At 50.7% G+C, this 12,746-nt stretch overlaps 1 protein-coding gene and 1 long non-coding RNA gene across 2 annotated transcripts in view; one reads left to right on the top strand and one right to left on the bottom strand.

The window, feature by feature from the left end:
- Positions 1–6,485, top strand: part of LOC135915046 (nuclear receptor subfamily 2 group F member 6-like) — a 57,445-nt gene extending 50,960 nt beyond the window's left edge. The window contains exons 6-7 of the mRNA XM_070531691.1: positions 3,358–3,507; positions 6,237–6,485. Of these exons, the coding sequence (XP_070387792.1) occupies positions 3,358–3,507; positions 6,237–6,478 (392 nt within the window). The 3' untranslated portion in view covers positions 6,479–6,485. The remainder of the gene's footprint in view (positions 1–3,357; positions 3,508–6,236) is intronic.
- Positions 6,077–9,082, bottom strand: LOC139054559 (uncharacterized). Its single transcript, XR_011511315.1, has 2 exons — positions 8,616–9,082; positions 6,077–6,463 (listed from the first exon to the last, which is right to left on the bottom strand). It is a non-coding gene; the product is annotated as an uncharacterized lncRNA (long non-coding RNA).
- Between the last annotated feature and the right edge of the window lie 3,664 nt (positions 9,083–12,746).

Below are 12,746 nucleotides of genomic sequence, written 5' to 3'. Positions count from 1 at the left end.
GTGTACGGTCGCTCGCTTCGGTCTCCGCTTCGCATGCTTCGAGAATCGTGGGAAGGCAGGGGCGACGACCCAGTCGTGGTGGAGTACGTGCTTAAGCTCCTCGAACGCTTAAGAAGGGCACAGGAGTTGTCAGGTGAAGCAATGGCAAAGGCCCAGCAGAGGGCCAAAGTTTATTATGATCGGACAGCCAGGGCCCGTCGTTTTGAGGTGGGCGATGAGGTCATGATATTGCGCACATCGCTAAAGAACAAGCTCGACGTGCAGTGGGAGGGCCCAGCACGAATTGTTCAAAAACTGTCGGACGTTAACTACGTGGTGAGTCTGCCAGGAAAACGGAAAGCACAGCAAGTTTACCACTGTAATCTGCTCAAACCCTATAAGCAACGGGAAGCAGTAGTGTGTATGATGGTAAACGCTCCCGAAGAGCTTCCGGTCGAGCTTCCGGGACTAGGCTCAGTGACGAACAGGGAAGACACCGATCAAGTCATTAGTGACTTAATCAGTAAAGCACCGCTTTCGCCTGAGCAGAAAACCGAACTACACCAGCTCTTACAAGAGTTTCAAGGTCAGTTCTCTGAGAGGCCTGGTAGGACTTCTGTCCTTACCCATGATATAGAACTTACCTCCCCAGAGCCAGTACGATCGAAGGCGTACCGGGTGTCACCCCGCCAGCACGATATTATAAAGGCTGAGGTAAAGAAGATGCTACAGCTCGGTGTTATTGAGGCGGGTGAGAGTGATTATACCTCCCCTTTGATTTTAGTTGAGGTACCGGGCAAGGAACCTCGTCCTTGTGTCGACTACCGCAGGCTAAATTCCATAACTAAGGATCAAATTTATCCGATCCCTAACATCGAGGAGCGCCTTGAGAAAGTTAGTAGCGCTCAGTTTATTTCCACCCTAGATCTTGTCAGGGGTTATTGGCAGGTTCCACTTACAGAAGAGGCTAGTAGGTATGCGGCGTTCATTTCACCAATGGGAACATTCCGTCCTAAAGTGTTGAGTTTTGGTTTGAAGAACGCGCCATACTGTTTTTCAAGCCTCATGGATAAAGTGTTGCGGGGACAGCAAGAATTCGCTTTACCGTATTTAGACGACGTAGCGATATTCTCCGCATCCTGGTCTGAGCATATGGCACACTTGCGGGCAGTGCTAACCCGCCTGCGCGAAGCGGGCCTGACAGTCAAGGCTCCCAAGTGCCAGTTAGCACAGGCCGAGGTTGTCTACCTTGGTCACGTGATTGGTCGGGGTCGTCGCCGCCCGTCTGAAATAAAGGTGGCCGCTGTGCGAGACTTTCCGCAACCGCGCACGAAGACCGATATTCGGTCGTTCTTAGGTGTCGCCGGCTACTATCAGAGGTACATCCCCAGGTACTCTGATATCGCGGCTCCCCTGACGGATGCTCTAAGAAAGACAGAGCCGCAAACAGTCGTCTGGGACGAGACAAAGGAAAGAGCTTTTAACGCCCTAAAGAGCGCCCTAACAAGCCAGCCTGTGCTACGATCGCCCGACTACACCAAAGGGTTCGTTGTTCAGTGCGATGCTAGTGAGCGAGGCATGGGCGTTGTACTGTGCCAACGGGAAAATGGAGAAGTAGAACACCCCGTCCTGTATGCTAGTCGTAAGCTGACCAGTCGTGAGCAGGCGTACAGCGCCACCGAGAAAGAGTGTGCGTGTCTCGTGTGGGCCGTTCAGAAATTGTCATGCTACCTAGCCGGCTCGAGGTTTATCATTGAGACGGATCACTGCCCTCTCCAATGGCTGCAGACCATCTCTCCCAAAAATGGCCGCCTCCTGCGCTGGAGCCTCGCTTTGCAACAATATTCCTTTGAGGTGCGTTACAAAAAGGGGAGTCTCAACGGTAACGCCGATGGCTTAAGTCGAAGCCCCTAACGTGGGAATCAGCCTCAAAATTGTTTGTTATTGATGTTTTTCTTCCTGAGGCAGGATTTTTAACATATTGCTTTTGTGTAGTGTTTCAAAGTGATGATGTGCTTTGTAGTGCAATTTTCCGATTTGTGGACGCGTTCTGAGTGCTGCTAGACTACTGTAAGGAACTAGGCAGTAGTATAAAAGGGGAAAGAGCCTGGCATGGCTTAGTGAGGATTGTGCCGTGCTTGCTGACTGAGCGGCTGAGTTTCGGCGTAGTTCTAACGCTTGCTGGGAACGAGAGAAAAATGAGAACTCTCCCGAAGTCACTTTGCAGCGTCCTGTGTGAACCTGAACGTGAGAACGAGGCCTTCTCGGTGCGCTGCGCTCAAGAAACGCCGAGGGACGACCGACTTCGGTTATGAGCATCATCGAGCGACATCCCTCCGGACAGCGGATGCAGTCCCCTGACCATCGGGATCTCCTTCCCCCGGCGGGGCGGTCTGTTACGTTTCGCCTCTGACGCGCGGTGTAGCCAGCGCGGATTCAACGGACGCCGGGGCTTCGTTCAAAGCGGCGGACATTTTGGCCCGTTCGGAGCGGCCGCGACGCATCCCCGCCGAGCGCGTCCCGGCATGTTCAGTGCCACGTGTCTTTGTGTGTGCGTGTGTGTGTGTGTGCCCACGCTTGTCAAAGCGCGGCAGCCGGGGAGAGGAGCTCCCCCAGTGTGAAGCGAGGAGGTCTGACCGGCGCCGGCCCGGCTGATGCGTCACCTCCTTGTCCCAACGTGTCTCTCAGTCCGTCTGTCGCCGCTGTCATGTGACGTAGTCCCGTGACCTTCCCTCTTGCTCTCAACTCCGAGAGTATAAGAGCAGCTGCTCCCGGACGCCAGGAGAGAGGCTCCGATTTCTTCTGTTGAGTAACGTGCTCTCCCGTCTCTCTACTTCGGTCGACCTGACCGCCCGCTCTTTGCGATGCTAGAATAAACAAGTTGTTCTGTTAGCAGTCGCCTCATGCTTTGCTGGGACCTTCGGATGCTTCCAGTGTGCCCCAGGCCGCCAGGCCAACGCTACCCTTGGGGCTTGCGACCCATTTGCAACAACGGGCGCCAACGGTCCGGTTGCAACAACGGGTGTCAGCACTGAGGTTCCAACAGCTGGTGGCCGCGCTGAGATTCCAACAGCCGGTGCCATCGGTGCGGATCAAACACAGGCCAGTCGGCGCGACGGAAGGTGGAAGAGAATCGAAAGAAAGGAATCATTGTGATGTACCCGCCCAGATATCCAAGTGGACATACGCACTTGGAGATGTCTCAAATAAGACGCTGTGAGCCTGTTTTTCTGTAGTCGATCGTTATATATTGCTGTACTTCTATACTATATCGTTCCTCCGTAGTCTTAAATTGGCGCATGTGGAAGAAAGGTTGTGCGTTCAAGAAGACATATACGCTACATCGAAATGACACGGGTGCTCTACTGTGCGACGCAGGTGTCGAATCTGCGGCGGGCGAAGGTGGTGGTGCGGCGGGAAGCCTGCGCGGCCTGCAGGCGGTGCGCGAGGCCGTGGCCAGGCTGACCGCTCTGCAGACGGACGCCGCAGAGTACTCGTGCCTCAAGGCGCTCGCTCTGTTCAGGCCAGGTGAGCGGCGTGGCTCTTTCACTTGTACGCCACAACTTGTTCAGTACGTGTCCCGTGTACTTTATGTGAAACTTGCCCATCGAGACAATGGAGCGCTTTAGCGCACCGCTACCTCTTCACTGTCCCCGCTACCGTCTTATATGAACTGTGTTGGCACATTACTATACAGTGCTGCTGTAAACGTTTTCTCCTCTGCCACCCGCCAGCTGTACGCATGCTGGCTATAACCGCGCCAGTTAACACGTGGTGCGGCCTCCTGGCAGGTGGTTGGGGCAGTTGAGGTGACGGTAAAGTGGTAGCTGAACTCTCAAACTGTTTAATCATACCAGGGGCGAAGACATACGCCGCCATTTCGATTTCCATCTGTAGCCTCTCCGAAGTAGCCTTTGCGTCCAGTTTTCACGCGGGAAACCACCAGCACTGCAATTTGAGCTACGTCAACGTGACCAAACCGGGTGCGTTACAAAAGACTATTCATTCAAAACGGTGGCGTCCGTGGACTTAGTGATGCGCACATGATTGCATGTACTTATGATCCTCTGAGAGCAATGTCGCGGCTTTGACATGTCGTGGCTCTGACATGTCGCCTGTAATCACTGCGCTTCAAGCTGCTGTCACGTCCCAAAAACAGAATTCTGGAGTGGCCACCCACCACGGTTAGGAATGGCACTGTTATACCCGGCATCCCTTCTCGACGATTAATGCTTCACTGGTGAGCGTGCATCTATGAAAGGCTCTTCATGGTGCATCGTCGCTTTCTCAGGACCAGGGAGCTGGCGACTAAATCAGCGTAACCAGAGCTGACAGGCGAGACGAGCACCCGCGTGGACTATAGACGGGATCCGCTACGGATTAGCTGTCACTCCACTCGTGTTACGCCGCACAGAGTTTGTAGCACTGCAGGATCTTCCGCAGAGAAATGAGTTTGGCAACGAAAAGCGACATTTCGTAACACCTGCGGGCTCCTCCTTTACGCTAAGTACACAAACCATAACGCCAACATGCGTTGCCACTGGAGGGAAGTGTGCCATTGCTTCGAGCATGGCATGCAGCGTCAGATGCCGTCTGCATTTATGCAACCATCCTTTCAGGCCCACCAAGCACCATCATGTTAAATGACACATTTCGGGCACCCAAGGATTCTTTTACCGTTCTCCACTCTCTAACGTATGCTCGCGTACTATAAGATCACACAGTTCAAACACTTGTGGACGGCGCGCGGTTGGTCACGTACTGAGCCGGCTTAGGTCTCTTGACACATTTGCACTCTCGGCGCTCTCGAAAACTGTCGCGGTTTAGCTTGTCTGGCTCACCTCTACATGAGAATGATCCACTGCTGACAGTTATTTCACGTGCGCACGTCGCCGCAACTGTTGTGCACCACTAAGTCTATAAGTTGAGCGGCAATGCTTTCCGGGGGCATAGAGATTGCACTTGTGACGTCCCGTATTATAGGCGGTGCCGAACAGTTAATGGCGGAGAGTGCGGCGACAAGACGCGTTGGCTTGCACAGTCGTGGCCGGTTCGTGATGAGCTGCCCTTTCAAGACATCTTGAGCAGACGGCATGTCAGCGTCCGTTGTTTCTTCATATACAGTTTCAATATGGTGGCTCGATACAAATGATCGGGAGAAATTGAGGTGTTAAATCCGCGCTGTTGGCGCGAATGAATGCCGGCGCCGTAAAAGACTTTGCTGCACATGAATGACAATATGACCACGTTTGACAAGTATTGGGCAAATATCTCGCAACGCGTATTTTCATTTGATTAAGGTTCCCACAATGAGACAGCACACAAATTATACTGCACACACGGCATGCGTAATCGAATGCGTTAGTTATTGTTTGCCGTTACTACCTTTACAAATGTTTGTGGGCGGCCTGCGAGTTACCTCGCATCTGCCTCTCGTTCTAGAATAATGGTTCAGCTCTCTTATCAGAGTTCATAGCTAGCGAAATCGCTAACGTCTACCATTTCTCTCTCCCGTTATCTTACAAGATCCTTATGTTCCTTTCCTTAGTGAAGGTCGGCTAATCGGATTTTTGGCTGGTCGCTCTTTTGCTGTCGTCATAAAGGCACAGATGCCGTCAAAGCGACCATGCAGATGTTGTGTTAGGTCCCACAAGGTCGACAACGCTCTTAAGGCTACGAATACTGTTAACCCGTTATGGATGAGTGTTGCCAAGAGGCCCTCCATAAACCATTTTCTTTCTTGCTGAGTTTTGGTACTGGGTGCGGAGTTTTTTGGCTAAATGTATTCGGGCATGCACTAAACGAGAGGCAACAAGCGTCATTTGTTGGTTTAGAGCAGCTACACAAGACGGGAAAGAAAAGGGTTGGCGCGCGACTTGGAAGTTAGAAGTTTGAAAGCACGGTCAGAGCCCACGCACCGATGCAAGATCTCCGGTTGCAATGGTATCGCACGCGTAACGGAAAGCAAATCCAATGAACACCTACGGGGTTTCACACACGACGAGAGCTGTCGGTACAAGTTCCAAACGAAGCCGTGGGTGGCGCCGGGTCCTCTTCCAGTTTTCTGCCTGGTGTTGCCCCCATATATATGAAACAGTTTCAGCAAAATATTCTTTCCTTTAATTTCGTTCATCACGCTTTTTGATTATGCTTTTTCTTTCCGGGTATCAATGTGCCTCGTCCTTGAAGGCTTAACTAAAGAGATGAGTCACGTGAAGCAGACGTCACGACAGCTGCCGCCGTTCCTTGATTCGCAGAGGTGTCCGGTCTGCGCGAGGCGTCCCACGTGGAGCGCATCCAGGACCAGACGCTGTCGGTGCTCCTGGAGAGCGGCGACGAGCGGCCCCGACAGCAGCAGCACCGCACCGCGCGCCTCCTGCTGCTGCTGGGCTCCCTGCGCGCGGTTCCGGCCACGCTGCTCGAGGAGGCCTACTTCCGGCCCACCATCGGACCGGTGCCCATCGAGCGCATCCTCTGCGACGTCCTGCAGACGCTCTGATAAACCGCGCGGCTCCGCTCTCCGCGAAGGGGACGGCATACATGTACAACCAGAAAGCCGATGGACTAACTGAACAACTCCTTTGCGAGGGAGTAACTGCTTATCACTATTCTAAGGCTTCGCGGGAAGTAACGCAGCTCTTTCGCAAATCCCGTGCCCCGTAAAATTTTACGGCTGATCATGCGTTATTGGGCGGTACGAGAACGTTCGAAACTTGGGTTATTTATGGGGCATGCGGTCACCCTCGCTGGACGGAGTTGCCAGCATTGTGCACACAATTTAAAGTCTCAGAGTGCGAATAGTATCCCTTGCGACCTACACAGTGATCCATTAAATTAGAGGCGACATGTCTCAACAGACCAGAAAGTCAAGTTGTTTTCCGTGGAGCCCGTGTTCAGTAAACTATTGTGGCTGACTGTGTATTTAGTTCTGATCAGGCAGAAGGAGGGCAAGAGTACTCCATCGTGGAGTATACAGGAACTCACGAAATTGTGTATCGCAAAAAAATATATAAAAGACAGAGAAACAAAAAGATGTCACGGGAAAATGGAGACGAATTGATCAACATTGGTCAAACTAGGGAAGCCGTATGGTCTGGAGCCAACGTTTCGACAAGAGGGCCCGTCTCCTTGACAAAGGCAAGACGCTTTGTCTTTTTATCGATACGTCGGCGCAGCACTGGTGGCTTCGTCAATGTCGATCGGCACAAAACAAGCAGTTACTCGTTATGTTTTTATGTCCTGTTCTTACTTCACGCTGTTTCGTGTCTTATTGCACGAAAACAAGTATGAACCAACTAGCCTAGCACCAAATAGTGTGAAGCGGGTACTAAAGTAGTTGCCACTTTCAAATTGTACCGGAATTATGGGACAAGCGATCACATTCGCACAATGGGGTTGCTACCATTCTTGTTACCGTGCAAGCAACGAAAATTGGCGTTTAATTTCCGCTATTCGTAAGAACAAGAGGATAACGGACACGATACGAAGCGGACGTACTAGAGCTGTAATTGGTGCTTGTGTTAGAGCCTCTGTATGTTTATTTATTTATTTATTTATTTATTTATTTATTTATATGCTTGCTTTCAAACCCTTTTTGATATTAGCCTATTTCACTGCGCCGAATGACAAAAGCTTGTCTCGGAGATCTCCAATCCCCTTTCTCCTGTGTCAACCAAACCTAGTTTATCATCCCCGTACGTTTCATCTCTTCAATCCCCATCTTATTCGAATCGTCAATCTACTAAGAGTTACTGTAGCGAAAGGGACACGCGTGGCAAACGCACCTCAGCGCACTATACAAAAATTTGTCTCCTCTTACGACCTTATGCGCGAGAATGCTATATCGTCTCGCCAAAATTTCCCCCCCAAAAGAAAAACAATACTTTTGATTTGTTTATGCAAGCCTTCATTCATTCAAATAACTTTATTCAATGCCCTGCGATGTGGTGGGGTGAGCCTGGACCCCGCCTAGGTTTCGGCCAAGGGTTGTTGGCCCTTCGCGGCTTCCACGGCTCGCTGGACGGCCCAGAGTTGGAGCTGCAGGTCCGAGCTGAGCAACGCAGACTATACCAGCGCGCGCGGAGGCTGTCGCTGTTTGAGGCTGCATCACCGTTACTCTGTATTACAGCCGTACATTCCCATAGGATATGCTCCAGGGTGGCTCTATAGTCGTAATGTCTGCACTTGTCCGTCGTGTATAAATCTGGGTGTATGTGGTGCAAAATATCTGGACTCGGAAAGGATCTGGTCTGTAACTGCCGCCATTAGACAGATTGATTTTTGCTTAATTTTGGGTGCGGCGCCTTGTTCACAAAAATAAATTCTCGACACAGTGGGTGTCGACACTGTTCCTAGCTTCTGGATCAGGAAAGCCTTCCATATACGAGGTACCAATCTTTTGGTCAGCGCTTCGTTTTCCTATTTCCATCAGTTCCCTATTCGAACAAACAAGGCGTCCATGGACGCCTTGTTTGATATGAAATCGGTGGATATCCACCGCTTTCTTATGGTTAGCGCGTTTTAAGCAGCATGGAATATTTACACAATGTTTACACGCTGTGTTCTTCACCATGCTAAGTATTGTCCACAAGTTGCATTCATAAAGAAAAAGTGGGTTAGAGCTTATTTGTACGTACCATACGTCATGCTATATGCCCTCCGCTTTCTGTCCTTCGTCTTCGTGTCTTCCGTTACGTGGCCAGAAACGCACCACCTCGAAATCGGCCATAGCTGAAGATGGTGGCAGCCCGCTCTGTTATGTAATATGACTACACGCTGTGCGCTGGAACTTTGTCAACTCAGTTCACTCGGTGTTGAAGCACTCAGACAAACGGCACGTTGTCCCGACTACACCTATATGGTGCGGCGCACACTGGCGGGTACGAAACACTGCGAGAGCTGCTGGCGCTTGCCACCATGAATTCTTGCATCAGGAATCGAGACGTGACCTTCACGTTGTCGAATTTGACCATGGCCAGAATACTACTCCAGGCTGGCCAGAAGTAGGCGTATACTGACAGGCACACGAGCACGAAAGGACGCGCATGTGCAATGCCACGTCTCGACACCAGGCGCTTGCTTCGTTCCAGGCGCCGCATTCTTGCTTCGTGCAAGAATGCGGTCTGGCGTAGAGAGCGCGCGCATCGAGGCACCTTATATTTTTTGTGGTTTCGCACGCGCTCGCAGATACTGCAATATTTTTTCGCCGCCTTCATGCACACCCTTGGAAGTCCTTGGCAGGTTCGCTTCACACGAAGTTTGTTGCAGAGGAAGCAGGTACAGTCGATTGCCTTTACAACAAAGCGCTTGGAACCTTCAAAATCCTTCGTTAAACAGGTGGCTTCGCTGTAGAGACCGCGCACATTGTCGCTCCAGTAGAGCAAAGGGAAACCTGTATTCGACAATGAATTCAAAAGATATTTTTCGTCTGCCCGCTTCAACCGACGGAATGTGCGGACCTTATAACATCGAGGCTCACGGTATGCTCCGTGAGGCGAAATGTGGGAGCGACGCAAGCTACAGCCGCAGAGGGTCGATTTGGTTTGTTTTCCGTGGAAATCCTCAATTCGCCTGTATATGTTCTTCATTGCCTACATCGGCCTTCGCCTCCTCCTTGTAGTTTCGACTATATATCTGGTCGACTGTTTCGTGCGAATCATCTCACAGTTCGGGGGTACTGGGGCAGTTGACGGCGCTGCCGCACAGTCCGTATCTTCCCGTGTCGATCGGGCCTCCCTACCCGCACCGCAGTTCAGTGGCGGCGATGGAAGGCCATGGCGGTATGTGGGTTCGTTGTAAAGCAACAAATCCGCCGTAGGCGATCAGCCCTCTTAGTTCCTTCGTTGTACAGGCAAATTCTTCGCACTGGTCTTCGCTCTTCGCGATAGAGAAGTTCAAGATATACATAGAATCTGGCCAGTACACACCTGCGTTATGAATCCTTCGTTATGCAGATCCTTTCGTCTTAAATAGATAATAATAGATAAAAAATAATAATCTCTTAGATAATCGTCTTAAAAACATTTCTTTTTCATGACAACGAAGTAAGGGACCTGCAAAAGGCGGTGACATTGAGTTGTGCCTAAATGTTCTACGACAGCCTTCTATATTTTGCTTTTGTTTGTTTTCTGATATTTGAGTGTGATTGTAAATTACATCTTCAAGGTGAAACCGACATTGATACAGATAATTTTATACGCAAACTTCGTACTGCAATTGGATTGTGGGATTTCTTTATTTATTTATTTGTTTAGCTCGAAGTGTGGCGCACACGCGAAATAGAGACTGTTCTCCACGTATGCAAATGAATGTCTTAGCGCTGAAGTGACTAAAGCCGTACCAACCTTCGACGTTTCCTCTGAGCGTACACTTTTGTTCCCTTCTTAGCAAGCTGACGGTGGAGGTGAGGCACATCACGTGCATGGCCACCCGGGAAGCTCCACAACGGCTTCACTATACTGTATGAGTCTCATAGATATCTAAGCTCGGGCCTATATGTATTAAATGATGCGGAACATTCACGCTTCTGATCCAGGGATTGAATCTGCTTTCAATTCAAAGCGGCTGCTGACTTTTGTCGCAACCAGACGTCATACGCAGGTGACAGGGTTACAACCAAGCAGCAACCACCTTAGTAATGGCACACATGCGCCTGTCCAACGCCCAGGTTCACTCAGTCATGTGATCAATTAACAAGCACAATTAGGTGTACTGGTCCGGCCGTCATCAAGGAAAACGAACTGTAGTAGCGAGACGCTGATGATTGTCATTAAGTTGACGACGGGTGAAGTTATAAATAATCCCCGACTATAAGCCGGAACAGAAATAAACACAACGGCTATGCCGTGCAAATCGATTTTAACATGAGTGTGTCATTATTCTCTGCTACTATACGTGTGCATTACATGGGCACAAGGCTCGACGAAGATGTCCTCCTTTTTCTCTTTTCCCAGCTAGCCGATCTTGACGGTAAATCAGACACGAGGGCACCGTAGGCTCATCGTTTGCTCTTCAATTGGATTCTTACTCGTAAATGCGAAGCTTTGTGCGAACGCCGATTCGATTTTTCCAAGTCCGTTTATTCTTTGCATGCGTCGTGACGGCATGTTTTCTATTCTCGAAGCACAGTATAGCGACACAAGGCGATGACAACGGTGGAAAGGCCGGCGAGTTAAATAGAGTCGCAGAACCGAAAAAAGGAAACCATGCAAAGCAGGAAATTCCGGAGCTCGAGCGTATACCGTGTGCGTGCGCTCATAGTCCGCGCTCGCTATGTTAGACCGTGAAACACAGCCACGCATTGGAGATTTGCATATTGCATCTACAATGAATGAATGAATGAATGAATGAAAACAAGACATTGCAGTAAATAGAAGTACCGCACGGGCATGGACCGTTGTTGCTTGACGAATAAAACACATCAGCTATTCTGCTGAAAACGCTTTTGCCCCTTCTGATTCGTGGTAACTTCTACAAGACACAAATCCCACGATTCGTACGCCACTACTCCTCGGCCAAAGTCATAACCTCGCGCGTCGTCTACAGTTCTAACAAGGCTCATTGTATGCTTGCATGTCACACTTATTTGTGTCGAGGTCTAGGCGGAAACCATTTTGATATTAAACGCCAGCAACACATCCGTTCTCTCTCTCTCTTTTCGCTTTAATCCAAAATAACTCGCACATGGAATAAGGAGGTTGGAGGGTTGTGATTAAAAGGAGGACAATATGCGGAGCGTTTTAGCTTGCACTACAATCCCAGCAAATATGAATCGCTGACAGTTCGTCGGTATCAGCAGTTCGAAAACAGACGGTTTGCCAGCAGAGAAAACCAATTCACGCTTATTTAGCGACGCGTTCAGAGCAGAACTTCTGGCCTCCGACTTTCAGACCCAGGTTTTAAACGGGCATACACTGCACGCAATGAGTTGACGGAAGTCAAATGAGCACGCACTGACTCGTGATCTAGCGGGAATTTGGTGATGCAATGGCCGTGCAAAAATTGGAGGACGCTTAAGCTTCGCATTCAAGAGTGGGACGCGACAGCGTTCCCGTCGACCCGCCAAGGGGTATAAGACAATGCGCTACGGCACAGCGATCACTTACGATGCGCCCCGCATCGGACTTAGCGCCCACCTATCACGCGGTGAGCGTCGAGCAACGCAGCGTTCGGCGCGGCAACGAAACGTGCGCCTGAGCGAACGGAACGAACCAAAGAACTCGGTGTCTCGGAGGGGAAACGATCTACGCCAGCCAAACGTCGTGATCGGCACGGGCAGAGAGATAGATAGTAATCTAAACCGGGAGCACGGCGAAGCGTCGTCAGGGGAGAGGGAGTCCCGCGACGCGCCTGGCAGTGGTCCCAATGCGGGCGCGGCGCGCCTCCTGTCGGGGCAGCGCCGTACATTGAGAGGAGGGAGTCTTCTGTGTTTGCCGCAAGATGGCTCTGCGTGTGCGGAAAGCGCAGAAGAAATGCAGCGGAAATTCACTTCGCAACTCGTGTAATTGCGACTTCTGTACGTTACATGTTCATAATTACCGATATACACCGCATTATAACTTTCCACGGCTCGTTTCGAAGGCAACACCGCATTCACTAGAGGCGCGTTTGCACCGCTTGGAAGCATCGAACTCGTGGCTGAGTGGTAGCGTCTCCGTCTCACACTCCGGAGACCCTGGTTCGATTCCCACCGGGCCAATCTTGGAAGTTGCTTTTTATTTATGAACCGCCTGCCGTGATTTATCGCTCACGGTCAACGCCGCAAACGC

This window comes from Dermacentor albipictus, chromosome 1 (genome assembly GCF_038994185.2).
Source record: "Dermacentor albipictus isolate Rhodes 1998 colony chromosome 1, USDA_Dalb.pri_finalv2, whole genome shotgun sequence".
NCBI lineage: Eukaryota > Metazoa > Arthropoda > Arachnida > Ixodida > Ixodidae > Dermacentor > Dermacentor albipictus.
Note: the sequence above shows the minus strand (reverse complement) of the source record. Positions and strands in the feature narration are given on the sequence as shown.